Source organism: Brachionichthys hirsutus, chromosome 18, assembly GCF_040956055.1.
Source record: "Brachionichthys hirsutus isolate HB-005 chromosome 18, CSIRO-AGI_Bhir_v1, whole genome shotgun sequence".
NCBI classification, from domain to species: domain Eukaryota; kingdom Metazoa; phylum Chordata; class Actinopteri; order Lophiiformes; family Brachionichthyidae; genus Brachionichthys; species Brachionichthys hirsutus.
In genome coordinates, this window is record NC_090914.1 from 7,194,327 (window position 1) to 7,209,791 (window position 15,465).

The window sequence follows — 15,465 nt, forward strand, 5'->3', positions numbered from 1 at the left end:
GTGTAGCTGCCTGAGACCAGGTAATCAGTATGTTTCAATGATTATAGGGATTAAAACACATTGTAAAATACAATTCATTCTAAATTTTTGTTTGTTTGTTTACAAAGTACAGACAGTCGATGATAATCTGCAATGAGGTGACATTTGGAAGATGAAGTCACTGAAAGCTGTTAAATGATTTATTCATTAAATTCATTTTTTATTACAGAAAATGCATGCTTCATTATGCACAAGAATTAAACTATTTCACTATCTGTTAACACTATTGATGAAAAACGATGTTTTATTAGCACACTTAACTGGCTGCACATCAAAAACTGTTTTTATTCAAATATAATATTTAAAGCAACACACAAAATTCAGTAGTGACAGTTCCTTCTTGGTCCTAGATTTAGTACCTGTTAATCTGAAATATATTATATATGTATATATATAAAGCTAAAATAATTACAATGAATTCCCAGGTGAAATGTGCAACAAAACTGTACAAGTTCAGTAGAAATGATTTAACAGAAATTGAATTTACATTTTTAGCATTGCTCAGATAGAATTTTTCTTATTTTTATATCAAAATGAGAAGTTGTATTCTGAGGCTGCACTGCACTGTAGTTAATTTCATACCAGGACACTTGTGAACTTGCCTTAATCTTATTTAGAGACCAGAATGATCTTACAAACTGTTTATCTTCTGTATTGTACGTATACACTACTTTTCCTGTTCTTTCTGTCAGATATAACCCCAAACAGTTTCATAAAAAATAGATGTATTTGTTTTCCCCTAATGATCACCACAGAGATTTGCTTCATTTAAAGACATTGAGGTTTAATCCCTCTCTGACAAAATGTCTACCCTTGCATTCACGCTTGAACACCGTTGGCACTAATTACATAAACTAAAGCAAAGAGTGCTGGATTTTCTAGTTCTGAGGGTAAATAAATTCAACACAGCACTTAGAAACTAGTCAAAATAAAAAGATTGGTGAAAGACTAAAATGTCCAGGGAGTGTGTCGCTTTAAAACTATCTGCTCAATTTGGTTAGAATAAACACTGTGAAAACAATACATGCATAAGAGCGTCTGGAAGGACTTCTTCCTCTGTGCGGATTCAGATGATAGCGATAAATTCTATTACAGGAAGTCAGATTTGCCCTTGACTTGCTTTCAAACTGATTTTTATGGAAGGCCACGCTCCAACTTCTCTTCTCTCTTCCTGCAGATCTGGGCTTTAGTTTCTTTCAGATGTCATCTCTTCTTTTTGACCTTGTCATATTGATAATGGAGAAGCTGCCCCATAATAAATGTAATACGGCATTTGGCACGACGTACCTAACAGTATCTAAAGAGGTGAGAAGGTTAAACTTAGAGTTGATGGCCTTTTTTTGTTAAGGACGTGCTGTATAGAAGTGATGTACGACAAACACAGTTCTTAACTCTATGTTTTACCCAGTTTCGGATGGTGTTACATTCGTTGAATGTTTTGACCCTGAATGAAAAGGCCAAAGCGGTTCTGTCCTGTCCTACCTCCGGCTCTGTTCCAGGAAAAACAGGCCAGCTGTCTAAATATGAACTTGTTTGTCTCTGATGCATGGTTATATATTTTTGTTGTATGTTTATTTACTTAATAAAGATGAGTGATGGGGAAACATGTCTTGCTTTACACTGTTTATTTAAGAAACCTCAACCTCTTCATGATCCACCAGAATCTGTGCACGTCACCATAAACAATGCTATGACAGATGCATGCATATCGCTTTTGGATCTCTGTGATGCTTTAAGATGTCACTGGGAATGGAATTGTCATATCGGAGCCAGTAGGAACAAAATGCATTGAGGAAAATGATGCGTTTGCACAAAAGTGGAATAAAAACACTGCTGATTAGAGAATGCCAAAGGGCATTCTTTTTTTCCCCCACTATTAAAAAAAAAAACACTTCACAAATTTGGTTGTGTTCAGTCTGCAGCAGTTTTTGGAGAAGAAAACTGATAATGAAATCATTACATGCCTATCACTTTAGATTAAAGGCCTATAAATAATTAACTTTTGTTTGGATCTGTAAATAAACTTTTATCTCACAGTGTAACTTTCCCACATTTCAAGATGTAAAAAGTTGGGTCAAATAGAGAGAAAAAAAAAACATGCCTACAGTAGCATTTACAGAAGGAGTGCTGATTCTTAAGTTCAAGTTCCTATCACTGGGAATGAAGGAGGTGTGGGTGTCTCAAAAGCATTGCAAGATACAAACAGTGCAGAAACAGTTTTTAAAGACATCAGCAGTTAGCTGATTTAGAGCATTTTATTTTTGCCAAATGTTTATTTTACAAGAGATTATGCAAGTTTAACACTTGAAGATAGATAAAGTGGTCCTCTGACAGCCAATGGGCAATCTTATTTCAGTCGGCAGTTCTATTTTACAAACATATACATTTCATTTGTAGTCCTTAGTGCCACACCTTGATCTCCCCAGACCAGTCGCAGGTGGCTGCGGTTGCAGGTAGGATGGGATGCTGAGACACACACAGGCAGGGCTGGCTATGGGCGCGGAGGGTGTGCAGAAGGCGAGCATTGTGGTAATCGTAGAAGTGAGCAGAGCCAGTGGAGCTTCCAGAAGCTAGGATAGTCCCATCGAGAGAAAACCCACACTGCACTGCATACCCCTCCACCTAGAAAGAGATGCAGGTGAAAGAGCAGCGTTACCTCCGCCTCAACAGGGCGTCCTTGAGCAAGGCAAAAGAAAATGTCCCAGTGCTACAGATTGGTGGGTTGTGGGTGTCAGTGGCTGCAGGTCAGTGTGTTCCTGGGTGAAAGCTTTAAAGTTCACTGAAAGCTCTTTGATTTATGGTGGGCCCTCCACCAAATCCTGTTTTTTTACCTTCTCCTCAAATAATAAATAAATGACGCAAAAGATGCAAGAAATGAGATATGTATCAGTAGTTACAGGGAGTCGTCGACGTACGGCCTATGAAATTGACTCTTTCTACTCCTCATTTACAGAATCACGATGCAGCATAATATATTTACGCTAATTTCACACGGGGTGATTTAAGACCAAGTCGTTTATGACAAAACCCTCAGAACCAATTGTGGACATTTATTGCTGATCATTGCTATGCTTTTTGTAAATGAGGGGTTAATATTGGTCTTATAGAAAGAAGAATGTGAACATTCAAGGATAAAAGATTGCATTTGACAAAAAAATCCAAGTCGTGTCACTTGCGGCAAAAGGTTGAACGGAGCTGAAGCGTCGTCTAAAAGTTCATTTTCAGCAAATGCCCACCCCCGAAGGCAACAGCTGTTTCTGACCTTGTGTCCTTTGTATTGCCTCGTCTTGTTCATCCTATAGGGCCGCTGAGAGGAGAACACTGCCATGTAGTCCCCATTGGTTTGGGCAACGAAGGACTCCTCCGTTGGATGGAGAGTCAGGCTGGGGCAAGTGTACCGCTCCTGGGAGCCAAATGAGAGGAGGGAGGAATCCAGAGGGAAAGATTCATTCATTCTTTGACATTTCCGTGCCTTTCTTACCATGAACTCGGCTTCACGTCAACAACAGCATTATTTTGAGAAAGCTTTTGTATTGTATTTGTATGCTCTTCTTTCGCCCCCACACATTAAGAGTAGCACAAAGAATTTCTAGGACTCCCGAGCGTCACAGCGCTCCTCTGGACAAATGCTCAATTTAAATTGAGAAAGCCGAATTTATTCAACAGGAGAAAAGAAAAAAAACACACACAATAGCATTAAAATTACATTTTAAACTCTGTGCCGTTCAACAGAGCACACACTTCCTCCAGCGCTCTGTAACTGTCAAACTATGCCAGTTCCACAAGCCTCATTACCCTCTGGTTTCGCATCGGGAGGTTCACACATTTTCAGAAATATAACCTGAGACGGAAAATGTTATTTCTCTGTTAAAATCCAAACTGACTGTAAGTCATTTGTCTTATAATTTAAACACAATTCACCAGTCAGAACTGGATGTATGCACATGTTTTTTTTTCTTCTAATTCATACACAGATTTCCTTACATGGTAGATCTGGTTGGAGACTTTGGCCGTGGTCTGGAAGTCCCAGGCGATGAGAGTCCGATCAGCAGAGTCTCTGCTCACGCAGTCAGAGCTTGATATGAATTCCTCCCCTCCTCTCAGGAAGAGGATATCCAGGGTTTGTTGAATCCCTGCTTTATACACTTTCACCACCTGGAAACCATGCAAGGATGCAGTCTAAATACAAAGCAGCAGCAAAAAAACCCCAACTAAAATGAAACATTATGCACTGACAGTATTTGCATCTTGCCCACCCGAGATCAAAAGCGAAAAAAGTTTTATTTCATTTGTCAGCCAAAGCCTGCAGTTCCAACATGATTACGTTTCCTTTAAGAGCAAAATCTAACCTTCAAAACCCGACATGAAATGATTTCCTACTGCCTTGTTACTTGAACCAAACATTAAGCCCTCACTATTATCAAAGAGGTTTATCAAAAGATGGCAGCGCAATCTCACTCAAGTAGTTCAAGGGGTTAACTCTGTTCCTGCAGGTCGCAGCCTTTTCGTACACTTGGGTAGTTTTACCTCAGAGCAGGAAGAGAGTGTGGGGTGAGACTGACAGGCAGCTAGGATGCTACATTACCCACACATAGGCTGTGAACTGGTCTATGTTCACTCTGCAGCTCACACAGAGGCCTGATGTAGAAGCAATCCCTTCAGTCTTAAACTCGAAACCCTGCAGGGAAACTAATCAGGTCGCCTTTGGGGAAATTATTTCATGTGAGAACGTATCATATGAACCAGTCCGTTAAGTTTAATAGCAATATTAGGTCACAACTTCATTGGACAGTTATGATTTCTAAATTTTATGAAAATTAGCCTTGAACACATACGTGATAATCAGCAGTGCTGCACTGTGCATGCTGCCATATTATCGTTTAGCGAAACAGGTCATGCATCATTGTGCTCAGCCAAATGCTGCCTGCCTCAGATGTTCTAGTGTTGGTGTGTGGGAGGGAGCTGTGGATGAGACACATCTGTTCACAGCCCACCTGGCTTAGATTTATAAAATGTCAGACAACAGTCAATAAAACTGATTAATCTACTCTAAGGAGGGTAATAAATCTGACCTTGCAGCTGCGAGAGTCCCAGGCCTTGACTACTGGACCGTATCCTCCGCACAGGAATACGTTTGGGCTGCTGGGATGCAGGACCGCACACATCACCTTGAACTGGTTGTCTAATCTCACCACCTGCTGCCCTACAGAAAAGAAGAATTATGAGTGAGAGAGTGCAAGAGAGAGAGAGAGAGACTTTAGTCAGTTTATGGTATTCTATTTATACTTTATTCTGGGCTAAAACGTGACTTGACAAGTCTTGCACTGAATGTGGTTTCTTTCAATATTTGTGTGGCGAAAAAGATTTTAGTTTTGCGCATTAATATCTTGTTAAATAGCCTCTAAACAATAGTGGGACAAAAATGTATTCCTATCCAATATGAGGGGGGAAATCAACTGTGAGGATTAGCTGGTTATTCTGCGACCATTTTGATGACTGGAAAATAATTTGAGCTGTATTCAAGTAAAGATGTCAAGTACTTGTAGGCAGATTCTCTTTTAGACTTAATAGTCAGGCAAAATAGTCAGACTCATCCAGCATGGGGATTTAAAATGGGCATTTTCCACATTTTATAGAGAAAACAATTACTGAGAAAAGGAAAATAATCCGCATCATTCTCAACATTCAAATCAATCATTAAATGCATCCCATGTATCAAGTAAAACGACGTTTTAGAAAATAAGAATGCCAAGACACGTTGACTATTTAAGTCGCATCTGTGAAGCGAGCGAGTTTATGTGAGGACATCTGGTGTTTGGACCTAAAAATGTCTACTCAGCTGTGAGGAACTCATTTCCAGTTTAACTCCGAGTCTTTCTTTAGAGTCCTTTACTCTCTGCCCAGAGAACTTCTCTCCTGATGCTGCACACATCTGTCTCCAACCGATATGGTCTGCATGAATACGTTTGGAAATGTTACTAAGCTTTGCTGATCTCTATGAAGAAAAAAATACAGCGATTTAGCAGAATGCGATTAATAAGCCTATAATAAATCTATACATTAACAAAGTGCAGGCTGTGAAAATTAAGATCATGAATTAAGATCAACTGTTGCAGCTGCTGTGCCGTGAAAAAGTATGAAGAAGTCTGCTGAAAACTCTCTTTAGATTATTAATTGAGCTCATTACAAGAATCCAATCATCCTCAGTCAAGTCCTCATCAGATTCGTGAGCGGATTTCTGACTTGAATCCCAGAATTCTTGCTTTATTATTAATGACATGCTAAATTCACGGAAGTAAGCACTTGCATCAAAAAAAGATTTCATGACATGAACGTCTCATCACTAAGACATGTTTGAGGCTCCACTGAAGGGATACTTCAGGGGCCACGTGGATTTCAGCAGATTTCCATCCCTACATCCGCCCATGCTGTGAAACAAAGACTGTGTGCCATCAAATGACCAAGTTCACCTACAAGTTCATTGATAAACAACAAAGTAAATCTTGTTTGCTGCCAAAGACAGAGTCTTCCATCTCTTTGCACCTTCTTAAATTAATGAATGGCTCTAAAAATTAATAAATGACTCTAAAAAGATGAAGAGCCTCCAGCGGTCATTTCGAGTGCAAGCTTGTTCAGAGGCTGCATCTATCAGCATCTTTCTGCCAGTAAGAAAAAAATCTAAACATAATCTCGCTAGGGATCAATGACAGTTTATTGTGATGAAATGAAACTCATATTTGTTTTGTGATTGGGTGCCCTGTGAGAGTGCAACTACTGAAGAGTCGGTCTCTAAATCATTTTAATGACTGTGGGTGATGGAGCAGACAAGAACGTGGGTTGAAGATCTTAAGCATCAGTCTCCAAAAAAAGCAACTTGATTAAAACATCTCTGGAGACAAGGAGATAATCCAAATAGACAAAGGAGAAGAAGGAGAGTAGAAAAACAGAATATTAAGGTCACATTTAAAACCAAACTAAAGCACAGAGGGGTTTAAATATAATCAAACCTGACCAAAAATTAGTTTTAGAAATGATGAAGAATGCGGGATGTGAGCAGCTCTGTCGATGGGTATGCAAAGTCGAAAACTTTGGGGCTTAAGGGCTCATTAATCTAAAAAACAAACAACAGAGCCCTCATCCAAAAGAGTCTTAGGCAGGCATTTCTTCCAGGATATATTTATATAATTGTTTGGGGTGGATAATCTCCTGCAGTAAAAAAAAATGGACCTCCTTTCACTTAATTGTGGACTAGCCTGTTCACAAATTTGTCTTGCATGGATCTGAAGTTTAAACAGGCAATTTTGTTGGAGCTCACGCTTCCTACCTAATTGGCTTACCCCTAGCGATAAGCAGAAGATCTGTCATTGAGATTTAAAAACTTGTGTTTGGTGAGGCGCTTTAAAAATAAAAAATAAAAAATGTAAATTTTCCTGGTAATACATAGGGCCTCGTCATGTTTTAATTAAGTAAAATTAATTAGACTGGTTGAGAGAGGAGATAAGGGAAGGCTGCAGTGCTCCGTAGCTCCCTCTCTAAAGTTGACTTTGTAGTGCTGAAAGAACAGCGACCGTGCCGTGGAGCTGAAACACGGCGGTTAACTACAGAGCAGACAACATCACGGATGATTGGGATGGCAGGGGTGAGCCCTCAGAGCAGAGGGACGCCACAGCCAAATGGTTGCTGCCTCATTAGCACATCCACATCCAAAGCAGTGCGCCGTCACAAGCAGAAATATACGTTTGCAAGTTTCAAATCAACAAAGTGCTCTGAAATCTTAAAATAACTCAATCAAATTTCAATAGCTGTCCAGTAATTATTTCATGGGCTTCGTTTGACACATTAAAGCGAGTTTCAGGATGTTGTGCGAAGGCTTTTCAAGATGAAAGGGAGCTTTACAAAAAATACCAGACAACACAAAGTCCAAAATTAGGTCACATGATAGATTGTTAATGATCTCTATGACGACCAAGGGTCTCTATCTGCCAGGATGGCTCCGAGACGTGGTTGAAAGCTGTGGGAAAACAATCTAAATAGTCAATGTCTTTAGTTAAACAGCTCATTGGAGGGTTAAGAGCAAACATTTAGAGGCAGCGTAAAGCTTGTAGAGTCTGAAAAGTGTCTTTGTCCAACGCAAGGTGAAATCTAGCTGCGTCTAGGACACGTTCATGCATCGCAATAGCAAGTTTACCTTTGTGATTAATAATATCTGCTTTATCAAATCAAAAGGTTGATTTAGAAGCGCAGGTTGTCTGATTTCACCTGACTGGTTGTGAAACGTGTTGGTGAAAGAATGAACAGCTTTTTCTTTTTCTTTTTTACACAGATGGACCAGATACGTAGTGCTGCATTTCTTTTTTTTTAAATCAAACATGACAGTGTGGGACGACCCCAACTCAGAACCAAAATGTAGCTCAGCATTGAGCTACTGGCTCAGACCCTGAACCACAGACTCGACTCTGACTGATGAAGGCATCTCAATAATAGGTGCGCGTATTGAATGGATGTTTGGATCAAATAATGGAACAATAATAATACTCATTTAAAACTGAATACATGGAGAGACCTCGTGTACAAACTGGGACCTCGACCTGCAGCAGGCTGGATAACAGCTGCCACACTAATGCCCTCCAGATGAAATTCATTTATTCCACTCCCCAACTCCTGCTCTACATCTCTTGATTTTTTTTCTTCTCTCTTGCATTCTTCCCCTCCTCCTCTCCTTTCAATCTTTTTTCTTTCCTCCTGCATTCTGTCCGTCAGCTTGCTCTCCCTCCAGGCATGCTCCTCTCTCCTGACATTGCCATTCAACTGTGACAGCCCGCTGGGAGTGGATATAGGATTGTACAAATTAAATTGGACACAGTAACAACTCCAAAGATGGACAAAGAAAAATAGGCACCTTTTCACTGAATGCATAGGCTGCTCTATAATTCAATTTCTGTGTAAGCCTATCAACGGTGCAGAGTATGTTAGGTTATCTTGTGGATGATGTACGCGACTCGTGAGGGGCCACCGATGAACAGAATAGGCCCGGCTGCCTTCAGAAGCAGAGTGGAGTAGCTGCAGATTAATGTGACTGGAGTAAAGATCACATTCATCATATTCACAGTGTGCCGTGTCAAACACGCTGCTACCTCCATTTATTACACATTTATTAACCCTCCTCCTCAGAGACAATGCAGGTTGTTCCATATTCCTACAGACAAATTAGAGTGGTGGGAAAATAAATCAGAGCATAAACTGTGTGAGAGCTCCTGACATCACGTCAAAGCTGCCGGTCTGAACCCAACGGAGCATCCGGCGGGTGAGAACTAGCCCACTGCTGGATTATCAAAGCATAAAACCAAAATAAACACTTGTTTGTTTTATGTTTACGGCGCGCGACGCTCCAGTGTAAGGTCACGGTGGCTGCTCCTGCGGTGTTGTGTCCATTATTGATCCCGCTTTTGCGACCAAACTATTATCCGTAGGCTTTATTGACAGACATCCTGAGAGGGGAAGTGCAAACGGCAGCAAGGCATCGCAGTCATGCGCTGACCCGAGAGACGCGGCTACTAACAATGTCCATTTTGAGTCAGCTGATCCGATCTCTGAGGTCTTTTCCTACAGGAATGCGGACTCGTCACTCTGTTCAAGTAGAAAGAGATTTCCGTGAGTTATTTCTAACATCAAACAGAGGAAATGGTTGAATTGCATCATTTGAAGGTGAACTGCAGAACAATCAGCCGCTCTGTTCTACACAGTGCAGCAGTGCAGCTCGTAAATGTCACCTTGATTGTTTCTATGATCGAACAAAAGGGACTTCAGCTGCAACCTGACAGCAGAAACCTCAAGGCAAGGCAGGTCGTTTTCCCCTTTACGTTACTGCAGCAAAAAGCAGCTTGACCCTCGTGATGCAACTCACTGACCGCTAAAAACCGAGAGTTTTGAATCGCATTGGTTTCATTATTTCATATCATAAGATATGTTGAAAAACTTTTAAAAATAAACTGGAAAGCATGTGAAAACTTTCACCTAATCTTCTTGAGCAGTTGTTGAGGAGAGTTCTGTCTGGACTACACCCCCCCAAGACAATGAAACCCTTGATGCCCACATTGGAGAGGGAACAAAAACATCCAGGTCACCACCAAGACCTAAATGATTGAGCCTGGGGCCATATCCTATCAATATATCAATGCAATATTAACAGCATAGGGAGCCCAGTGGGATTCAGGATACTCCAGGCTGAAAGGGAATGTGGCGCTTCATTTCAGCTTTGAAAAGAAGAAGCAGCATTACTTGGCTGCGGTTGGACGATGTTTGGAAAGGGACAGTCGACCAATTAGGATTAATTTGCTCAAGAAATGCAGCTTTGGCTTCGGTTGCTACCAAAATGAGTGATGAGTACAGAGAGAGAAGCGGCTTTGCTGTTTATGAACACTTCTTCTTCGGCGATGAGGGATTTCTCGACACCAATGCGATTGAAATTCCAGACATGTATTACAATTCTTTAAATTAGCAATGAGCTTTGAGGAAAAATGTTTGTCCGAAAGCAGCTCGAATTGATTTTATTTTCTTTTTTTCACAAATTAAATGTGCTGCAACTTTCATCAACATTGAATACGATTCAGAAACCTTACTGTGATTCTGCGTTGCGTTCATTGGACCGAAAGAACGAAGCGTTGCTGCTCACCCGTCTCTACGTCTGTGATCACGGCAAAGTTGTCAAACGAACCGGTGAGAAGCTGACGCCCACACCGGGTCCAACAGGCGTCACGCACGGCTCCCGAATGGCAGGTGTAGACCCTCAGGCATCGCCCCGTCTCTGCTCCGTCCCACACCTGCGGGCCACAGAGGCATCTCAAGACAAAGCTGCAAATACATGCCGGCTGCGGGAACATCTAGTGTTTGCACGGTTCATGAAGAAAGCTTTGCATGCATGCAGTGACCGAACAACTTCATATCACAGGAACTGATTACTGAGTTTATGCTGCAAAATCCAGAACACACAGTTACACCAGTGACTCAGTGCGAGTCTTTGTGGTTGCTTTGACTCCTCGCATATATATATAAAAAAAAGAGATAAAAAGCAGCTGCAGGTGTGCTGCTAACAGGCCAAAAGGTTGGTGTTGACTCCTGCATCCTTTACACCGCAAACAGGCCCCAGATGAAATGAGTAGGACAGAGAGGAGGAGGGGGGGGGGGGGGGGGGGAAGGAGACATCAGAGAGCGTGACACGCTGTGTGTGATTCACACAGCGTTGCTTTCGGACGACGTTTCAAGGCAGTTTAATGAGAATCAAACTTTCCTGGTTTGGCCTCTCCCAACTGAAAAGATGAAACAAACGGAATAGTTTCTGGCACGGCTCTGCAGTCCGGCCCGGAAGCCTTTCTTGTGTGCACAAATCGGTCTACTTTACAAAGCTATGAAAAGTATCATCGGAGCCTCTCTCTCACTGAAATCCATTGGTGATGAACTCTAATTACTCTCCAGCGTGCCACTGGATAGTATGTCATGAAGCAAATCCGGCTTATTTTCTGGATTTAACAGCAACAGACAACCTTGGTAGTTGAATAATCAGACTAATCACCTGTGAGCGTGTTTATAAAACAATCCGCCGGTGGTGCGATTAGCGTTGGTGGATTTGTACTGTAATATATTTGTGAATGAGTCGTTAACCTGCGAGTCTGTTCTATTGTTGATCTCAACTTTGACGGCTGTTGCGTGGTGGCGTGATGTGCCAAATGGTGCAAAAAGAGCATTTGGCACACAGGCTGGTCGATGTCGTCACACGCGTTTCATTAGATGTCCTGTTTAATGACTAGCAAGCTTTCTGTCAGATATGTGAAAAGAGAAAAGCGGCTCCCTGACGGCCAACCTGAAATCTAAGCGGGTGGTCCGGTGTGGCTCCCACTGAGGTGAGATACATTACACTAATGATGAAGTATTTTTTGCACCCCCCCCCCCCGGGCATCGACAGGGACACAGAGGAGCTTTGAAGATCTGTGGGGTTTTGCAGAACCCTCGCTGCGCTCTCAGTGCTGCATTATTAAACATGATTCCTCCAGCAGCATGAGAAACACACTGAGAAGTTCTGCGCCGCAACTACCACAAGGGACAGGGGGGGGGGGGGGGTGACATATCAATCTGGCAGGCAGGAGTTCAACAAACAGAATGCCAAAGATACCTCCAGGGCAAGGAGAGACAGCGGGAGAGAAAGAGAGTCTCAAAGTTAACTAAACATTGAAGGATCAGTTAAGAATAATTCCATTCATTGTGCAACATTATTTGCCACTTCGCTGAGTGATGGTTCGGGTTGGGCAAACACTGCCCTCTCTTGGCAACGTCAAAATCCACCAAGCAGTGACTGATCACGTCGCGTCATCACAAAGGGTCCCCGTCATCGCGTTTCTCATCATCACCAAAACGCACCGTAATAACACCCCTCAGCTACAGCAGCCATAAAGTACTCAGGACCCCCCCCCACCCCCCAAACAGGTTCATGTCATTAAATTGTGTTTTTTTTTAAACCATTTTTGTTTTGTTTTAATGCCACACAGCCTCTTAACAGGCCCGCAGAGCGACTCCTTGCAGACAACTCATTGGGGTAAATCTGCTTCCTAAATGACTCTCCGTAATTAAAACTAAATTGGTATTCCGGTTATCAACTTAAAACTGCTGGCCTACTGTAGCCATGGCGACTAGGGCTGCAAACAGGCTGAAATAATAAGAGTCTGAGTCTCTACCTCTGAGGAACTGACAGCAGGGATGGAGGAGACGAGGGAAAGAAGCCTGGAGCATGTTGATGAAGACACACAGGCGCAGAGCGGGAAGCGCTGAGACTTCATAGAGCGAGTCCCTTCTCTGTTCTCACACAGAGCACAAAGGATCTCCGGTGAAAGTCAGGAAAGACCTAATCAATAGGGCTGTGTGTTGGCAAGAATGCAGCAATAAGGCACAAATTGATACACAGGGATTCTGGTTCAGTCCATCCGAAAGGCTGTTTGATGATCTGCAGTCTGATAAGCATGTGGTTTCCTGGTTTGTTTCTGTCTCAAGCGTACGGATATCTTCTTATACCCGGAACCAATACAGCTTCACAGTAAACAATAAAGTATGACAACAAGGGCACTTAAGAGAAGTGGCCTGTTCAAGGCTCCTTGTGATTTTCTACACCAGGACTTCCTTACAGCGTGAAAGAAGTACTCAGAAGTACTCAATCCAGTAGTAATCTACCATCATAAATATTACAAAACAGATGGCACTCGGAGATTGAATAGCATTTTGAGTCAACCAATTCCTGAATACACGAGATTTACATCACAATAGTGACAAAAAAAAAACTTTGTCGTCATCTGTGGACTGTGAAGTCATTCATTCTGCACATGTGGAGAAACAAAAAGACCTGCAGAAGAAATCTGACCTGAAACTGAACGAAATGACACACGCGAGATGTGCGGCAGCATTTCACATGCTGCTTCATCTGTTGTTTCACAGACTGAGGGAGCTACTCGTCTCCACCATCTGCCCCAAACCGCTCCTTCCAGTTGCCAAAGGAGTTGGTCGCCACTCTGCTGCCACTGCATGATTATGCAAAAGACCTCATGCATATTTAAATGACTAATTATTCCAAAGTCCTCTCGGGTGGTTTTGTCGTGGGATAGAAATATTTAGTCATTTGCAGACATTTGAATGACTTGACCTTTACGGCAGGGAAATTAAGGATCGTTTCCCTGGTGTGGATTATAGAAAGATAAAGAGAGAGAGGGAGAAAGAGAGAGAGAGAGATCATCCTGACATGCATGTAAAACTGACAGTGACGAGTTTGATTCTAAAAGCAGTTTGTCGGTGGCGGATTAATTACATCTACTGTACCTTCACAGTCTTGTCCATGGAGGCAGAGAGCAGCAGATGACTGAGATGAGGAACAGGACACCACTGCACGGCGTTGACCGGACCCTGGTGGCCTCCCAGGCTAATCAGGAGTCTCTTGGGTATCCCTGCAGTGCCAGGTTTGAGAGCAAGATGTGGCTTTACTCTTTCTGACACTTCTGTCAGGATTTGGCTTTCCCTGCTCCGATTCCCCGTGACTTGCTCCGTAGGGAAATGCGGGTCTACTGTCTCTAGCGAAGTGGCCTGTCTGTGTCTCTTGGGGATGTACGGTCTGACACCAGACGAGGGAGGAACATGCCTTTTCGCTGCTTTGAAGTCATCACTGAAACTTTGCTGCATGTGAAGAGGCATCTGCAGCGGTGAAATCTTTACCCGAGTTCCACCTAAACTCAGACGAGCTGTAGTTTCTTCACAATGTTTTTCTCGAGCCATCCTGTCACCGCAATATTTTCTTTCCATGTCAAAAAAGCTCTGTGGTTGTGAATGTAGGAGTAGAGAAGAGTTTCTTCCTGAGACACCTCCGTGATGCCCCAACGCCGATCTGTCATGCTCATGCGTGAAGCTCTGGTGGCTCAGGGATATCTCGGAGGAATCACGGCGCCCGACTTCTTGATTTCTTTCACCAGATTCTGTTTGGACACAAGTCGATGTTCCCTCTTCGGTCTGCTCACCCTCTGATTCTGAATCCTCGTAGGCCACTAATGATGACATCTCAACATACCGGCTCTGTTTTAAAAACAAACAAACAAACAGGGAAATCAGCAACAGGCGAGATATCAGTGTGTACATTAGAGGCACAAGGGTGACGTCTAGTGGTTACTTGGTTTGCTGCAGCAGCCTCATTTTTGACAGCAGCTATACCTGCACAGATGTTTTGTTTGGATTGTTTGTTGTCATTGGTGGACTGTAGCATTAATGTATCAGATACATGAAGGCGGTTTCCAAATAAGGGATATGAAGTATAAACTATTATATGCTCGTTATATTAAAAACAAAGCCGAAGTACCACCGGCTGTATATTTAAACAAACAGACGACAGACCAGTGATTTTAACAATTATGCTTATATTGTGTGCTCAACTCCAGCTGACTAACATTAACCCGACTTAACAGGATGAAACCAACATTAACCAGCGCGTCTTTACCTGCAACGTCGTTAAACGATCAATATCCAACGTATGTGCTTTTGAGAGGCGCGCATCAAATCCAAACTCCCGCAAAAATCATCGGCATTATTTTTGTTTTCAAATAAGCGTAATAATGCGATTTGACCACTCGCCTCGAGATACCGAAGCATTATATGACTGTATTTTGAAAGAACCCGGAAATAGCCACGGACTTACTCTTCCGATGTACTTCCTGTGTTCTACGTAATCGCATCAAAATGTGTACAAGTGTAAATGTACAAGAATATTACTGTGTGAACATACTTCAGAATTAATATGGCATTTTTGATTAATCCTGTGAATTAACTATCTTCAACAGCATGTCTAATGTCGCACATTTCAGCGGATTAATTTATATAGGAACCTTTTGAACGGCTTCGTTTGTAGGG

General features: G+C 42.2%; 1 protein-coding gene across 1 annotated transcript; it reads right to left on the reverse strand.

Moving 5' to 3' along the window:
• Nucleotides 1-2,370: 2,370 nt before the first annotated feature.
• wdr25 (WD repeat domain 25) lies at nucleotides 2,371-14,622 on the reverse strand. The gene is made up of 6 exons (XM_068752309.1): nucleotides 13,894-14,622; nucleotides 10,712-10,859; nucleotides 5,112-5,242; nucleotides 4,024-4,194; nucleotides 3,302-3,442; nucleotides 2,371-2,661 (listed from the first exon to the last, which is right to left on the reverse strand). The coding sequence occupies exons 1-6, from the start codon at nucleotides 14,620-14,622 to the stop codon at nucleotides 2,440-2,442; spliced, it is 1,542 nt and encodes a 513-aa protein (XP_068608410.1). The 3' UTR covers nucleotides 2,371-2,439.
• Between the last annotated feature and the right edge of the window lie 843 nt (nucleotides 14,623-15,465).